The following is a 13,667-nucleotide window of genomic DNA, read 5'->3' as shown; positions in this document are numbered from 1 at the left end:
TGGTTTTGATTTAGTCCAAAGGTCAGTTTCAAGAAAACCTTTTGGATATCACAGTGATTTTTCTTTGTGCCTTTGGGGAGTGCATTTCCCCTAACTCTGAGGTGCTTTAACCCATTCCTATCCAGCCTTTCCTAAAGAAAGAACCCTCAAGAAATATTTCTGAACTTTCAGCTAACTAGACATATTGAATAAACAAAATTCTGTGTTCAGCAGCAATGCTAATTAAAATTGCTCATCCTATTTCACTAGTTTGTTCTGAAGTTGAGAGGAACAATGTGCAGCTGCTTGGAGGAAGCATGGGATACAAATATAATAAACAAGTTGGAATTAAATTAATATTTGACTGGATTCTATTTGAAGGAGTATCTAGAGCATAGGGGTTTATGAATAGGTCTTGCTTCCTGATTCAAGGGTTGGTGTTTAGTCAGTGAGTAGAGAATTGCCAGAAAGGGAGTGATTCCATTTATTCTTGAAATGAGCAGGGCTAGCCTAAGAGATCTTTCTGTCTGAATTGGAGCAGCTAATCCTCCCATCTCACTGGACAATGCATTGTATCCATGGCCAATCACATTATTTTGGCACCAGAGGCAGAACCTCCACTCCCAAAAGTCCCTCTTCACCCTCGCTGATAGCAGCAACAGTTTATAATAGATTTAACTCTTTGCTGCCCTTTCATGACACTCAAAATCCCCCCTTTTCCTAATGGCGGAGTTGTCTCTAGAATCACAGAATCGAAAGGGACTACAAGAATCAACTAGTCCAACACCCTGCAATGCAGGAATATTTTGCCCACTGTGGGGCTCAGGCCCATGACCCTGAGACTAAGAGACTCATGTGCTACTGATTGGTTTATGTTCCCCATATTATTCCCTTTAATCTGTTTGTCCAAGGCACTGCTCCAGAATTGTCTGTGTAAGACTCTTCAGTCTCTTCTGTAAGACTTTCATTTTTTGAAATTGAGTTCATCAGTTACAGTCACGAGACCAACACTTTTAATGGATAGAGATCTGCTATAACATTTAAGTATCTGACCTTGCCATTCCCTTGTACTGTATCTTTTAGCTCTTCACTCTCACCAGGAGAGGTAATGACTCAAATTAAAACCAACATATACTGGCTTTTAAGTGGGTACTGGAAGGGAGCCAGGAAACTCAAGCAGAAGCTGTATGACTCTTTTGGTCTACTAGGCAGGGCAGCAGTCCATGTCCTCTGCTACATACAGTAAAAAAAACTGATATGTGGCCTGTGAGCTGGTTCCTTTCAAAACTTCCCCCAGTGTCATATTAACTGTGTCCCTAGAAGCCTATATGGTTGTTGATAAATGCTTCTGGAATGCTGAATATTAGTGCTTCATTTATTGGATATGGGCTTGGGGGAGAACCCTTTAACTTTAAAGTAGTACTAATGAATCAGTTTTCCATGGACCAAACACTCTAGAGAGCTCCAGTTTTTTTATATAATTAATGTAGAAGGGCTCACTTCCTACTACGGATGTACCGTAAATGAGGCAGTCTGAATGCAGAGAAGCCCCATATACTCACTGAGGGTTATCTGGTCTAAATCTCTCCTAGAAAGGAAGGAAGAAACATGGCTGGATCAAACCACATATCCATCAAGTCCAGCATCCTGGTTTCAACAGTTGTTATCCAGATACCTGCAAAAAATGAAGGCAGCAGTTCTTTTCCAGTAGTATCTGGCAGCAGCTGGTAATCAGCACTATGGTGTCTATGGAAACAGAGGATCCATTTATCTCTCACAGCATAGCCATTGATAGATGTGTCATTGATAGGTCTGTCTAATCTGTTTTTATCAACATCTAGGCTAGTTGTCATCTCCATTTCTTGTGGCATTGAGATAAATAAAAGCTAGAATATCTGATCCAATTTTATAACATTCACAACTGTATAAAAATTTGCTCAATTTATTTTAAACCTTGTGTAAAAGACAGTATGAAATTCCTAATGAAAAGATGTATAATTTTAAAATATCAAAATTACACCTTTCATTGCTTTGAGAGGTGACTTGTTTACCATCAAATAAATTCAAATGTACTATTATACATTACATTTCCTTTTCTTAAAATTACAATTACAAAAGTACACTAACAGCCAAACTGTCTAGCTTAATATCACAATCATGCAATTGATTTTATACTTAAAGTTGGTCCAAGAATCTAGATAAATTTAAAACAGCAGCTTTTACATTCCTGTACAATCAGCTCTGTTAATCTGTAAAGGCTTAATATATAACATCGGAAACCCTAAAATTTGTAAAAATAAATCTTTAGCTTTATATTGCACTATCAAAATCATATTGGCCTACAGGCAATTATTTACATGCTTTTAAAACAGTTCATTTCTTGAGAATGAAAGCCCAAATATTAACAATATATATTAATACTATATTTGCTCTACCTTAAAACTGTTATTTGTCTCACCACATGCATCAGGTCAATGGCAGCTATAAGCTCTGCTATATTGTGTGTACTGTTTGGAGATCACCTTTCATCAGGTTTAATTAATCAAGATCCCCCCCCCCCCAATTTAGTTTCTTAGATGCCTACTACTAAAATTAGTCTTGAGGCGACTTACAATATAAAAGTATTTTAAAATATATATTATTTGCTGTACTTCCCTGGGGAATATCCATAAGCTAAACCAACAGTGAAGTAGTCTGTAGCTTTTGCCTGTAGCTTGTATAACCTGAGGAGACAGAGGCTGACTTTCTTAAGTCACCTCCCTTTGTGAAGACAGTATGAGACAGTTTCATTTAGACGAAGGCAAATATATACATCCTCAGATCTGACAGTCCTGACATCTTTCCTCTATCGAGTATTGTAAAAACAAATAAACATGAATACTGTACAAAATTGTTTTCCAGAAAGAGAGTATATTTCTATACAGAAAAGAGTGCACTTTTTCTTTAAAAAACAAACAATTCTACACCATTCTAGGTAAGACTGTTACAGAATTAAAAGCAAAATGAAAAGCTTTAAAGGCACAGTCAGAGGAAAGCGAGTGCTACATTGGCTATACTTGTCAAGTGTTCTTATTCTAAACCAAAGCCTTCTGCATTTGAAATTCCAATTGTCAACTTCTGTTTCAGCTCTTTTTTGGTCTTGTAAGGAGGCAGGCAGAGCTGATTGAAGCAAGTGTGGGCAACAGGTAACCTAAAAATATTGTGAGAGAACATACACATTTTTAGTAAGAAATAACAACTGACTAAATTTAACTGTTGCTACAATTCACTGTTCCATGTGTGCAAATATGTATCTAAGTGCTGGGAGTGAGTCAGCTCCCATTCTTTTTAGTAGAGGGACTAGTTTTTGCTGAAAGGAATTCACACAAAATAGCTCTCTGCACTTAAATTAAGAAACAGGTATTCTAGTCAAAGGGACTGCCACACATGAGGAACTGAAAGCCAATATAATTGGGCCTCACAATTACAGCTGCAGCCCAATGTTAAGGGTGTGTCACTTGAATCACATTCTGCTATTATAATGAGAAACACGGTGAGAGGTATATTTTATATGGTTTATAGTTAGAAAATGGTTCAATGCACTTATTTGAAACTTGCCAGTGTAGGAGAGGTAAGTGTATGGATGGTTTATGCCAAATTTGGGATAGAAACGATAAGAAATTGCTTATTTTTAATGAGTTAAAAAGTTGGACAGACTTAGGGAAGTTGTCAGGCCGTGTGTGCGCTTTTTGGTTACCCCTGGTTTAAGAAATTTCCTAATTCAGCTCCAATCGATGAAGCAGCACAGGGTAAAGTACAATGGTACCTCAAGTGAAGAACTTAATTCGTTCTGGAGGTCCGTTCTTAATCTGAAGCTGTTCTTAACCTGAGGTACCACTTTAGTTAATGGGGCCTCCTGCTGCTGCTGTGCCTCTGGAGCACATTTTCTGTTCTCATCCTGAAGCAAAGTTCTTAACCCGAGGTACTATTTCTGGGTTAACGGAGTCTGTAACCTGAAGCGTCTGTAACCCGAGGGACCACTGTACCTTTATAGCCACTGAGTATGGAATCTGGAATAGCCTAGACCACAGGTGGGAACACAGTAATAAGACATCATTCTGATGCAATCCATCTACTCTCCCAATGGCTGTAATGCTAAGCCAAGGTTTAGTGCAGGGGTGGGGTACTGGATTTGGCCAGCGGTCCAGATCATTATCATTCCCACCTTTTGTGGGCAAGACTGATGGGCAGGCAGAACCACCCACCTTTTAATCACCTGATGGCAATAAAAAGGTCATTTGACATCATCATGGCCACAGGGGTCTTTAGAACCCCCTTTCAAAGTGCTATCTCATGAAGCCCTTTGGGCTTTGCAGGCACTCGCAATCAGGCTGATTGATGGTACCTGCAAAAACCCCCTTTTGACTGAGCCAAGTTTGTACCTGTTTTCACTTGTAGGGCAGGTAGGTGGGAATGGCTTGGCCAAAATGGCCTCACAGGCCAAAAGGGAGGCCTGACAGCCCTAACTTGGCCTGTGGGTCAGAGGCTTCCCAACCCTGTTTTAGTGCTCTATGGACAAGCATGAATGAGCCTGAGCAAAGAATTGGACTTGCACATTTCCTTCTTCTTTCTCTTCCCACACAGCTGGGAGGACTTCGGCAGAGTTTAGTGTCACCTTTGTAGAATCTCAGCTTAGCATTATGGGATCCTGTTTCAAATAAACTGCTAAGTTTCAGAACAAGTCAGCTGAAAACTATGGCCTATAAAGCTGGCCTATTAAAACAAACAGTGTTAGGATATAGTCTTCAGCAAGCCAACCTTCAAAAGGTTATCTGGTTATTTGGCTTACGTGAGTTAAACCAATTGTGTTTGCTTACAGGTTTAAATCTAGGGGGAATAAGTTTATTATAAAGGAACTCTGGTTTTAAAAAAGCTATGCAACTAACATAACAAAACGATACATTAATGAAACAAAGTTATCTATTTAAGATACTTATATTCCACATTTCAGAATGATTTCCTCACAAGATGGTAAACCAAAATATATGAACAAAAGCAAATAATAATGTATACACAATTTAAAACAATCAATAACATTAAAATTGCCAGTACATTAAAACAATGGCCCGCCCAGTACAGCCGTTATAATCAGAATAAAAACAGGAACACAGTTCCACAAGTGCAGGGCCACCAATGAGAAGGTTTGCTCCCATATGCCCCTCAATGTATTTAAAGTCAGAATAATGAAAACGGAAACAGAAGTTACCAATTTGTGGATGCTTCACTCTTTGAAATTTTGAAATTCAGGTCGGCCATTCCTCCTACAGGTACTCTGTCACTTCCTGTAGCAAAATGCAGGAGCTTCTTTTGAAGTTCAAGAGGAAATTCAAGTACTACTTCCCAGAAATACCTGCAATAGGCGTAAAATCCAGTTTCAGTCCCCATTGACAATTGGTTTTTATTGGAATTCTGCAGAAATTAGCATTAAGAATCAAGGGGGAAAATATGTCTACCGGACAGTAAGATCAGTTTTCTGGTAACCGTCATATTGCGTGTGCTTCTGAAGAGAATGCATATCCAGTTCAGGACTTCCACAAACTAGAATTTCAACCTCCTCAGGACGAAGCAGCTGCCAAATTATTGAATTTGAAAACTAGATCACACAAACTAGTTAAATAGTTAAGCAGTGGATTTAAATTAATTTAGTCCCATTTATTGTTATGAACTTAAATCATGTCCAGATTGACTGAACAAATTGATCAGCTTGTGAGTTAAGGTATATTACTAAGGTGTCACTAAACCCACTATTACTTTCCTGTACAAAGCAAGAAAAAAGAAAAGCACCTGCACATTGTCGACCATTCAACAATGATCCTTCTATTTATTGCATATATATCCTGCCCTATTTCTGAGGTGCTTATTGCACCCATTTAGCATAGGTTTTCTATGTCTGAGCTGAATGATTCTGTAGAATCTACGCTGACTTCTATAGTGAGTTGGAATTTAGAGGTGTGGGGGAGGAAGTCTGCAGCTACAGAAACAATGTGTAAACTCAATGAGCTCACAAAACCTCTTCATATATTAGATGCTTTGATGTCTTGAAACTATTAACTAGTAATTACTCAATAGCATAAGGCATTATATATCTTTACTACTTAGTATTTTGTGGCACAAGGCACTTCAAGTTTATCATTTCTACATTATTATTCATGGGCAAACTCCATGCACATATTACACAATCTCTAGAGAATATAATAAATTCTTCAAACTTTCGTTTAGTTCATTTTCCAAATACTTTTTGCTTTTTATTCTTACCATTAATGCATATGAAGCACAGACACTATGAAATCCATAATAAAATGCTGCAAACTGTTTGTAGATTGATTTGTTGAGAAGGAAGTCTACATAAAGTTGAACATACTCTGAAAAGAAAGGAGTTTTCATTTCTTTTGCCACACATTAATTATTAACATTTATTGCCCTGTATCTTAAACTGCACCACACTAAAAATATGCAGAGTTACTATATTATAACCTGGTGTGTTTTTACAAACCAGCTAAAATTAAGAAAATCACCTTAATATTCGCAAGTTTAATTATGAAATCAAATTACCTTTTCTATTCTGATTTGTAACTGCGATTTTATCACCATCAGGCTTTAGGTTGTAACATTTTATGACTCCAAATTCTTCTTGAAATACCTGATTAGAAATAACAGCATCAGTGTGCTACAGTGGTTAGTGTGCCAGTCTAGGACTTAGGAGATCCTGGTTTGAATAATCATTCAGTCATGAAGCTCACCAGGTGTTTTGGGGCTACTCAGTATATCTCTCAGCCTAACTTACTACGCAGGCTTGGAGGGGAGTATTGTGTACATTGTCTCCTTGAAGGAAAGGTGGGGTGAGTATGAAATAAAAAACCCCTATATATACATACAACAGCTGTATGTACACAATAGTCCTAGTGGGGGCTTTCATTCAATGCACACACATAACTGCACAATTAAAGCGCTACCAGGATCCCAGTTAAGGAAAGGTTGGGATGGCTCATCAGTAAGATTGGGGGGAAACACCCATTGTTTCTGGGAATAGTATATGTCCTGAGCACCAGAGGGCAAATACTGCACTTCACTTGGGCGCCCACTGTAAAAAAGGAAAATGGATGTATTTTCTTTCTTTCTTTTGACCTGCTATCACAATCCCAAACCTCAGACCCCTGCCATAATTGGAAAAACGAGAAAGGAAGAGCTTCAGTAACCACATGAGTTACAGAGGCAGATAAACAGAATGCAGATGACAGGAGGACCATGTATTCCAAGCTGCTGAGGGCTACAATAAATTAATTGGCTATTCCTGGGCAGGAATATAACCCACTATACGGCTATCCATTAAGAAAGAATGATGAAGATCATGTGCTGTAAAAGCACATGCTGGTATTTTACATGTCAGATGTCTATTTTACATGAAGTTACTAATTTTCAGAACTATTTTGTAAAGCTAATTTTCAGTATAATTTTGATATTGTTAGAAATAGGACATAGGCTACCTTTTCTATTTTATAATAATTGCTTTTCTATTATACCTGGAAGGTTGAATAAAAGTCTTCTTCAACATTCCCTTCATAGGAAAGAAGTTCATTTAGCCCATGAGCCAATTCCTGCAAGCAGAAAAAAATGTAACATTTGTAGTATATAAGATGTCCTCCTTTTCACCTAAATCTCAACACAAAAAGTACATATCAACTGGGAACGCATACTGATCATACTGTATACTATATGTATGAATTGCTGCTTTCCACTTTAAAACACAATAGCTTAAAAACCTAAGAAGAGCCTGCTGGATCAGGCCAATGGCCCATCTAGTCCAGCATCTTGTTCTCACAGTGAACATCAATGTATATCACAAATAAGGTGTCATTTGGCTCTCAACTGCAAACCTTCCAAGCATGGCTGAAGTCTAAATTGCAACTTTAGCTTATGATTAAAAAGTCACATGGCCCACTTGTGACAAGCATAAAGCTACTACAGTGGTGCCCCGCAAGACGAATGCCTCGCAAGACGAAAAACTCACTAGACGAAAGAGTTTTCCGTTCTTTGAGTCGTTCCGCAAGACGAATTTCTCTATGGGCTTGCTTCGCAAGACGAAACGTCTTATGAGTTCTTGCGAGTTTGTTTCCTTTTTCTTAAAGCCGCTAAGCCGTTAATAGCCGCTAAGCCGTTATTAGCCGGTAAGCCGCTAATATCCGTGCTTCGCAAGACGAAAAAACCGCAAGACGAAGAGACTCGCGGAACGGATTAATTTCGTCTTGCGAGGCACCACTGTATAAGACACAAGCTGTAGTTTTAAATATCATCCCTCACCACTGGTATATATTTCCTAGCATCATAACGTGGGCCTCAATGTGTGAAATTTCTAATAGCAACCTGGAATTTGTCTATGCTTGCAGAATATAAACTGTATTGCCACTATGTAAATGCAGTCTGAAAATGCAGAGTGAAAATCGGTGTTAAAGAATATAGATTGTGGCTGGAAGCTTAGGAAACCCAAGAAAATAATAACACAAGAATTACTATTTGCAAGTGTTCTTTAAAGCATTGTTTTATACCTACCGGCATTACCCGACATAGGTCATCAATAGTAACGCTACCAATTCCTACAGGTGCATTCTGATCACTTGGTACAATGGGAGGACTAAGTAGCTTTTTGTAGCAGCATAGTGGAAATCGAATATCCAGTGTGATACTGTTATAGACAGCTAGTCCCATTAGCTAGGTGCTGGATGTTAAGCTGAAAATCATACTCTTGTCATAAGGTATCACAGTACTGTTTGAGTTGTGTGTGAACAGAAACATTTAAAGAGGACTTGTAAAAACTGAATGCAAAATTATAAGATATAATGTATAGTCTACAGAAAGTATGGCTATTTAATGAATTCAGCCTTGCAATCTGCCATTTGATTTGAAGTAAGCAACAACTGGTTTAGCTGAGTATTTTGGAAGCAAACTGCTGTTCTCTCTCTCTCTCGTTCTTTAGTCACAAAAATATATGTTAACATCCACTGCACATAAACAATATAAGAAAACTTTAATGATTTGCTATGAAAGGAAAAACAACAATTCATTTAAAAGTTCAAATATTTGTGACATGGTTAATCTGCTGTGTACACAGCACCTTCTAGTGGACAGGAAAGGATACAGCACCAACCAATCGGAATTCAGAGTAATTATCACAGTTCAAGCTGCTAAACCAATGACAGTGAGAGTCCTTGTGATATGTAAACATGCCTGTAGAATAGAACAAATATTTTTTTTATTAAAATTATATCACTTGTGCCCCAGATAGAGTGTGATCTTACCATGATCTAGAATTCTTGAAGCCCTGTTGATTTCAAATAGACCTAGAAGTATGCACCTTTAACCGGATTCTGCTTCCAAATTTATTCAAATGTTTGCTTGCATTGACTGTGTTGTCAGGGCATTAGAAAGCAAATTCCTTAAAACAAATTTCTCTGCCCATTTCAGATATTGTCTTTCCCTTTCATATAATTACTTTTCATCATTATGAAAATTTAAGCCGGAAGTTGAAATGGAAAAAAGAGTGCCATAAATCTAACAAACCATGAAGCTATTAGCAACATACTAATTTAATTTCTATCAGAGCTCTTTTTTGACCCAGACAGGTCCATAAATGGGTTACAAAATGATTAAAAAGAACAACAATGTCAACAACATCTAATAAAAGAAAAAAAAGCTATACAGGTTTATACATTATTAATATAAACTGAATGACAAAAAAGAACATTTTTTCCAAAAAACCCCCCTCAATAATTCAATAGATTCCAACTCCCTCTGTAATAAACCATTCTTACTCATAATCGGAATACTAATAAAGAGAAAGCGAACCTACTTGCAGAATACCATAGCTCCATTACAACCACTGAAAATAGTTTTTCCTGCATTTTCATCCTCCACATTTTCCACAGTAGAGAAATATGTAACAGGGCCTAAGTATGCAGGCTGGTTCATACTGGAAGCGTAGATCTATGAGGTCCCAGATGAGTAAGTTAGTACCAATGAATTCTTGGCACAAAGTTGAGGAGTTAATTTAAATAAAAATCCTCTCCGCTTTGCAATTCTTAATTCTTGTCTGACTTGTGGAAGTGATAGAAGAGCTTCAGTTTAAACACTCACCATAGTCTGGATGAAAAATTTGTCGAATTAGAAGAAGAAACCATTCTTTTGTTAGGCCACCCATGTCAAGACCAGCTTCTCCTACAAATGTAACTTTCAATTTCTTTTTCAAATCTGCTCTTTTCCTTGTCAGCTGTTTAAAAGCACACATATATAAATTAGTAAAAAGAAACATAAAAAAACCTTTTAATGTTATACCTTTTATTTAACATGTGAAATCAGTTTATTATTTAACTCAGACATCATAAACACATCTTATTAGTCTTTGAGGAATCAATAGTCCATGAATGTGGAACTGCATTTTCTTCCTATGCTGAATCCTTTGATAATATCTGAATGCTATGGGAACAGCATTGTGATAGTTTGTCCTTAGAAGTGTAAGAGAGTGAAGGAAGGAATAGAATGTGTACATTTTCATATTGTTTCATATTGTTTCTCTTGTTGTTTCTCTTGTTGACTATATAATCTCCAAATGGAAATACAGTGGTATCTCTGGTTACGTACTTAATTTGTTCCGGAGGTCCGTTCTTAACCTGAAACTGTTCTTAACCTGAAGCACCACTTTAGCTAATGGAGCCTCCTGCTGCTGCTGCACCACTGCCGCGTGATTTTTGTTCTCATCCTGAAGCAAAATTCTTAACCCGAGGTACTATTTCTGGGTTAGCGGAGTCTGTAACCTGAAGCGTATGTAAACCGAGGTACCACTGTAAGTGGCTGGTATACATAAGATTTTTTTGCCACTGCCTGGCTGCAGTGATAGTGTATTAAAACATTTGTCACAGTTGATTGCACAGTACGGTCATCATTTCTGAGTCAGGCCCTGAATTAAAAAGAAGCTCTTGCCAATGTTTTGCAAAACTGCAAACATGTTTTATGATTTAGTTATTTATTTAAACTACTTCTACTCTGCCCGTAAACAGAAACAAAATATAAAAAACAATTTTTGTAATACAACTTAAAAGCAGTAACAATGTGTGATCTATAAAAGCAGCATAAGATCATTTGGCAGAGATAAACATCAATATACTGGTTGAAAAGACCATGCACTTTCCCCTCCCCTCCCCAACAACCTTCACTTCAATGCCAGAGCTGAAGATTTGCCGAAACCAGAGTTTCCCTTTACGACTTAGAGGCATCTTTCAAGAATCAATATAGAAATAATTCTGTATACCTCATCTAGTGAATCGCTAACTAGGTGCATTCTCCTCACTTTCACATTTAGAAACAACATGTTCATGTCAGGCCTCTGCCTCCGCGAGACTTTGTCCACAAGGCTTTGCTGTTTAGAATCCAAGACAGAAAACAAAAGAATTAAGTACAGTATATTATCATCTATGTCTTATGTAGGACTCTGAACTAATTGAAACTTCTTTCTGAAACGGTGTGGTTTATACAAAATATTGCAGAATAAACTATGAAATACTTAGAATAATAGTGTTTTCCACTGCCAATTTTAGATTGGGCAATCCTGCAAATTCTAATTTTTCTCATAGTCACTGCCCAATAATATAGAATATTCATTATACTGATTTTAATACAGCTTTGAAATAAAGCATTAGCCTTGTAGCCATAAACAAGTACATGGAATTCTATGTAGGTGAGTGAGTGGGCTGGTGGAGAAGCATAGGAGCCAACTCCTAGGGGCTGAGGTTCCTTTGCACCCCCCTAAAATATTTGAGGGGGCTGAGCTCCCCCAAAGTTGATGGGCATTGCCATTCAAATGGTGTACGTGTGCCATGTCATGTGATCAATTATGTGGGGCGGTGCTTACCTGGCCCTCCCCATATTTTATTCAAGTTGGTACCCCGTGGAGAAGGGAGGGGAAACTTTGACCCTCCTCTGCACCCAGCATAGAAACAAAGTAGCTTGTCAGAGGGTAGAAGCCTTCTCCATTTCCAGAATAAAAATGCTGCAAGTTGCCTCAGGGGAGATGGAGCTCCAACTCTCTCCTCGATCAGCACCCAGGGGACTACTGAATTTTTTGGTAGCCTAGTAACATTTGTGGGCATATTTATGAACCTGTTTTAATACATTATATATTTTAATAAAAAAAATACTTACCCGTGCAATATTTATCATCTGTTGTTCAGAATCTTTTTGAATAATAACCTTTTTTGCTGCTATAGAAATAATAAATGGATATTGACAGAAGGAAAACCTGAAACAGAGAAGCATTAATTATATTACTTTCAAAGTGATTATATTAAACACTATGAATTAGAGTAGCCAAATACAACAAACAAAAGTCCTAAAGCAAGGCAATAAGGGACTGCCTAGCAACCACCCATATCAAGACCACCTTGTCAAAATATGGAGGCCACAGGTTCTCCAGCCCTGCTTTAAGGTGCTGAGCTGTAGCTTGGATTAAGTCCTGCTGTCTTTTTGGGGGAGGGAACAAGACCAGCTTTTTGAGGAATCCTCTCTTGTGGCAGAAAGTTGTCAATCTGAATCTTACCTCCTGCCATCCCAGAAAAACTGAAAACCCATCCACCCAGGCTGTTGCCACAATATTGATTCAGTCTGCAACCCTGCCCCTATATTCCCGTTATTCGTGAAACATGGAATTGGAAAATCATGAGTCGGGAAATGTACTATACAGCTGTTTCTCCAAAAACTAGTAAAGCTATGATCTCCCAAACTATTAGCTATGAACACACTTTTGTTCGTGTGGAGAGTTTGTTGAAGAAGGCAAAAGGAAGCATAAACAGATTAGCAGAGAATAACTGATATTTTGAATTAAAAAAGAAAAACATTTATTAATAACATGAAAGCAATATGTATGATATACAGAAGCAACAAATAATATTAGCCATGGAATAGAACTGCAACATGCTGGTTGCATTAGCCCAGCCACTGAAATGAAGTATTGTCAGCCTCAGTATGCAAAATATAGGACTTCGTTGCTCTAATAAGATTTCAGTGTTTGCAATCTGTTGCACATTGATGTTAATGCTTCAAAGCAGTCCACATTAAGATTAACAATGATGAAGAACAGAACTGCCTGAGGTCTTCTGAAAAGCTGCTGTGAATGGGCATACACATTGCTGAAAAGTATGTCTGAAAAGTACAATACTAGCTACTTAGAAAACATTTGAGTCATAAATGGGTGAAGAACTGCACATTAAAATTGGGAAAAAATGAAAAGTTTTTGTCTAATGTACACGAGTTTGATAACCTAACATTACCTATAAATTATTGGAAGACAATAGTTTTTGAAAAGCCATTGTTTTTAAAATATCTTTAATTAAAAATGATAGGATGACCACTATAGATGATGATGATAATGATGATGATGACAATAATAATAATAATAATAATAATAATAATAATAATAATAATATATTTATACCCCATCTGGCTGGGTTTCTCCAGCCACTCTAAAATGGATAGAATGGTTCATTTTAGTAAAAATGGAAACCCTGAAAATATTGCAACAAAAATACAGCCAGCGGTTGATAACACACAACCCATGACATTTAGTAGCCTTCAACCATGGTACTAAACTCTTAAAAAAATCTTAC

The 13,667-nt window shown here is 37.4% G+C and overlaps 2 protein-coding genes across 3 annotated transcripts in view; one reads left to right on the top strand and one right to left on the bottom strand.

Annotated features, from left to right (window-relative positions):
* Positions 1-13,667, top strand: part of ANKRD1 (ankyrin repeat domain 1) — a 190,615-nt gene that overhangs the window by 25,571 nt on the left and 151,377 nt on the right. The window lies entirely within an intron of this gene.
* Positions 1,884-13,667, bottom strand: part of HECTD2 (HECT domain E3 ubiquitin protein ligase 2) — a 61,739-nt gene continuing 49,955 nt past the window's right edge. For both annotated transcript variants that reach the window (XM_083503061.1, XM_083503060.1), the window contains exons 11-21: positions 12,208-12,304; positions 11,318-11,425; positions 10,147-10,279; positions 9,152-9,240; positions 8,566-8,724; positions 7,539-7,613; positions 6,571-6,658; positions 6,274-6,380; positions 5,472-5,587; positions 5,225-5,368; positions 1,884-3,169 (exon numbers count right to left, since the gene is read on the bottom strand). In XM_083503061.1, coding sequence (XP_083359187.1) covers positions 3,049-3,169; positions 5,225-5,368; positions 5,472-5,587; positions 6,274-6,380; positions 6,571-6,658; positions 7,539-7,613; positions 8,566-8,724; positions 9,152-9,240; positions 10,147-10,279; positions 11,318-11,425; positions 12,208-12,304 — 1,237 coding nt within the window. In that variant the 3' untranslated portion in view covers positions 1,884-3,048. The remainder of the gene's footprint in view (positions 3,170-5,224; positions 5,369-5,471; positions 5,588-6,273; positions 6,381-6,570; positions 6,659-7,538; positions 7,614-8,565; positions 8,725-9,151; positions 9,241-10,146; positions 10,280-11,317; positions 11,426-12,207; positions 12,305-13,667) is intronic.

This window comes from Podarcis liolepis, assembly GCF_965112155.1.
Source record: "Podarcis liolepis genome assembly, chromosome: 5".
NCBI lineage: Eukaryota > Metazoa > Chordata > Lepidosauria > Squamata > Lacertidae > Podarcis > Podarcis liolepis.
The sequence above is the reverse complement of the archived record's forward strand: the minus strand, read 5'-3'. Positions and strand labels throughout refer to the sequence as shown.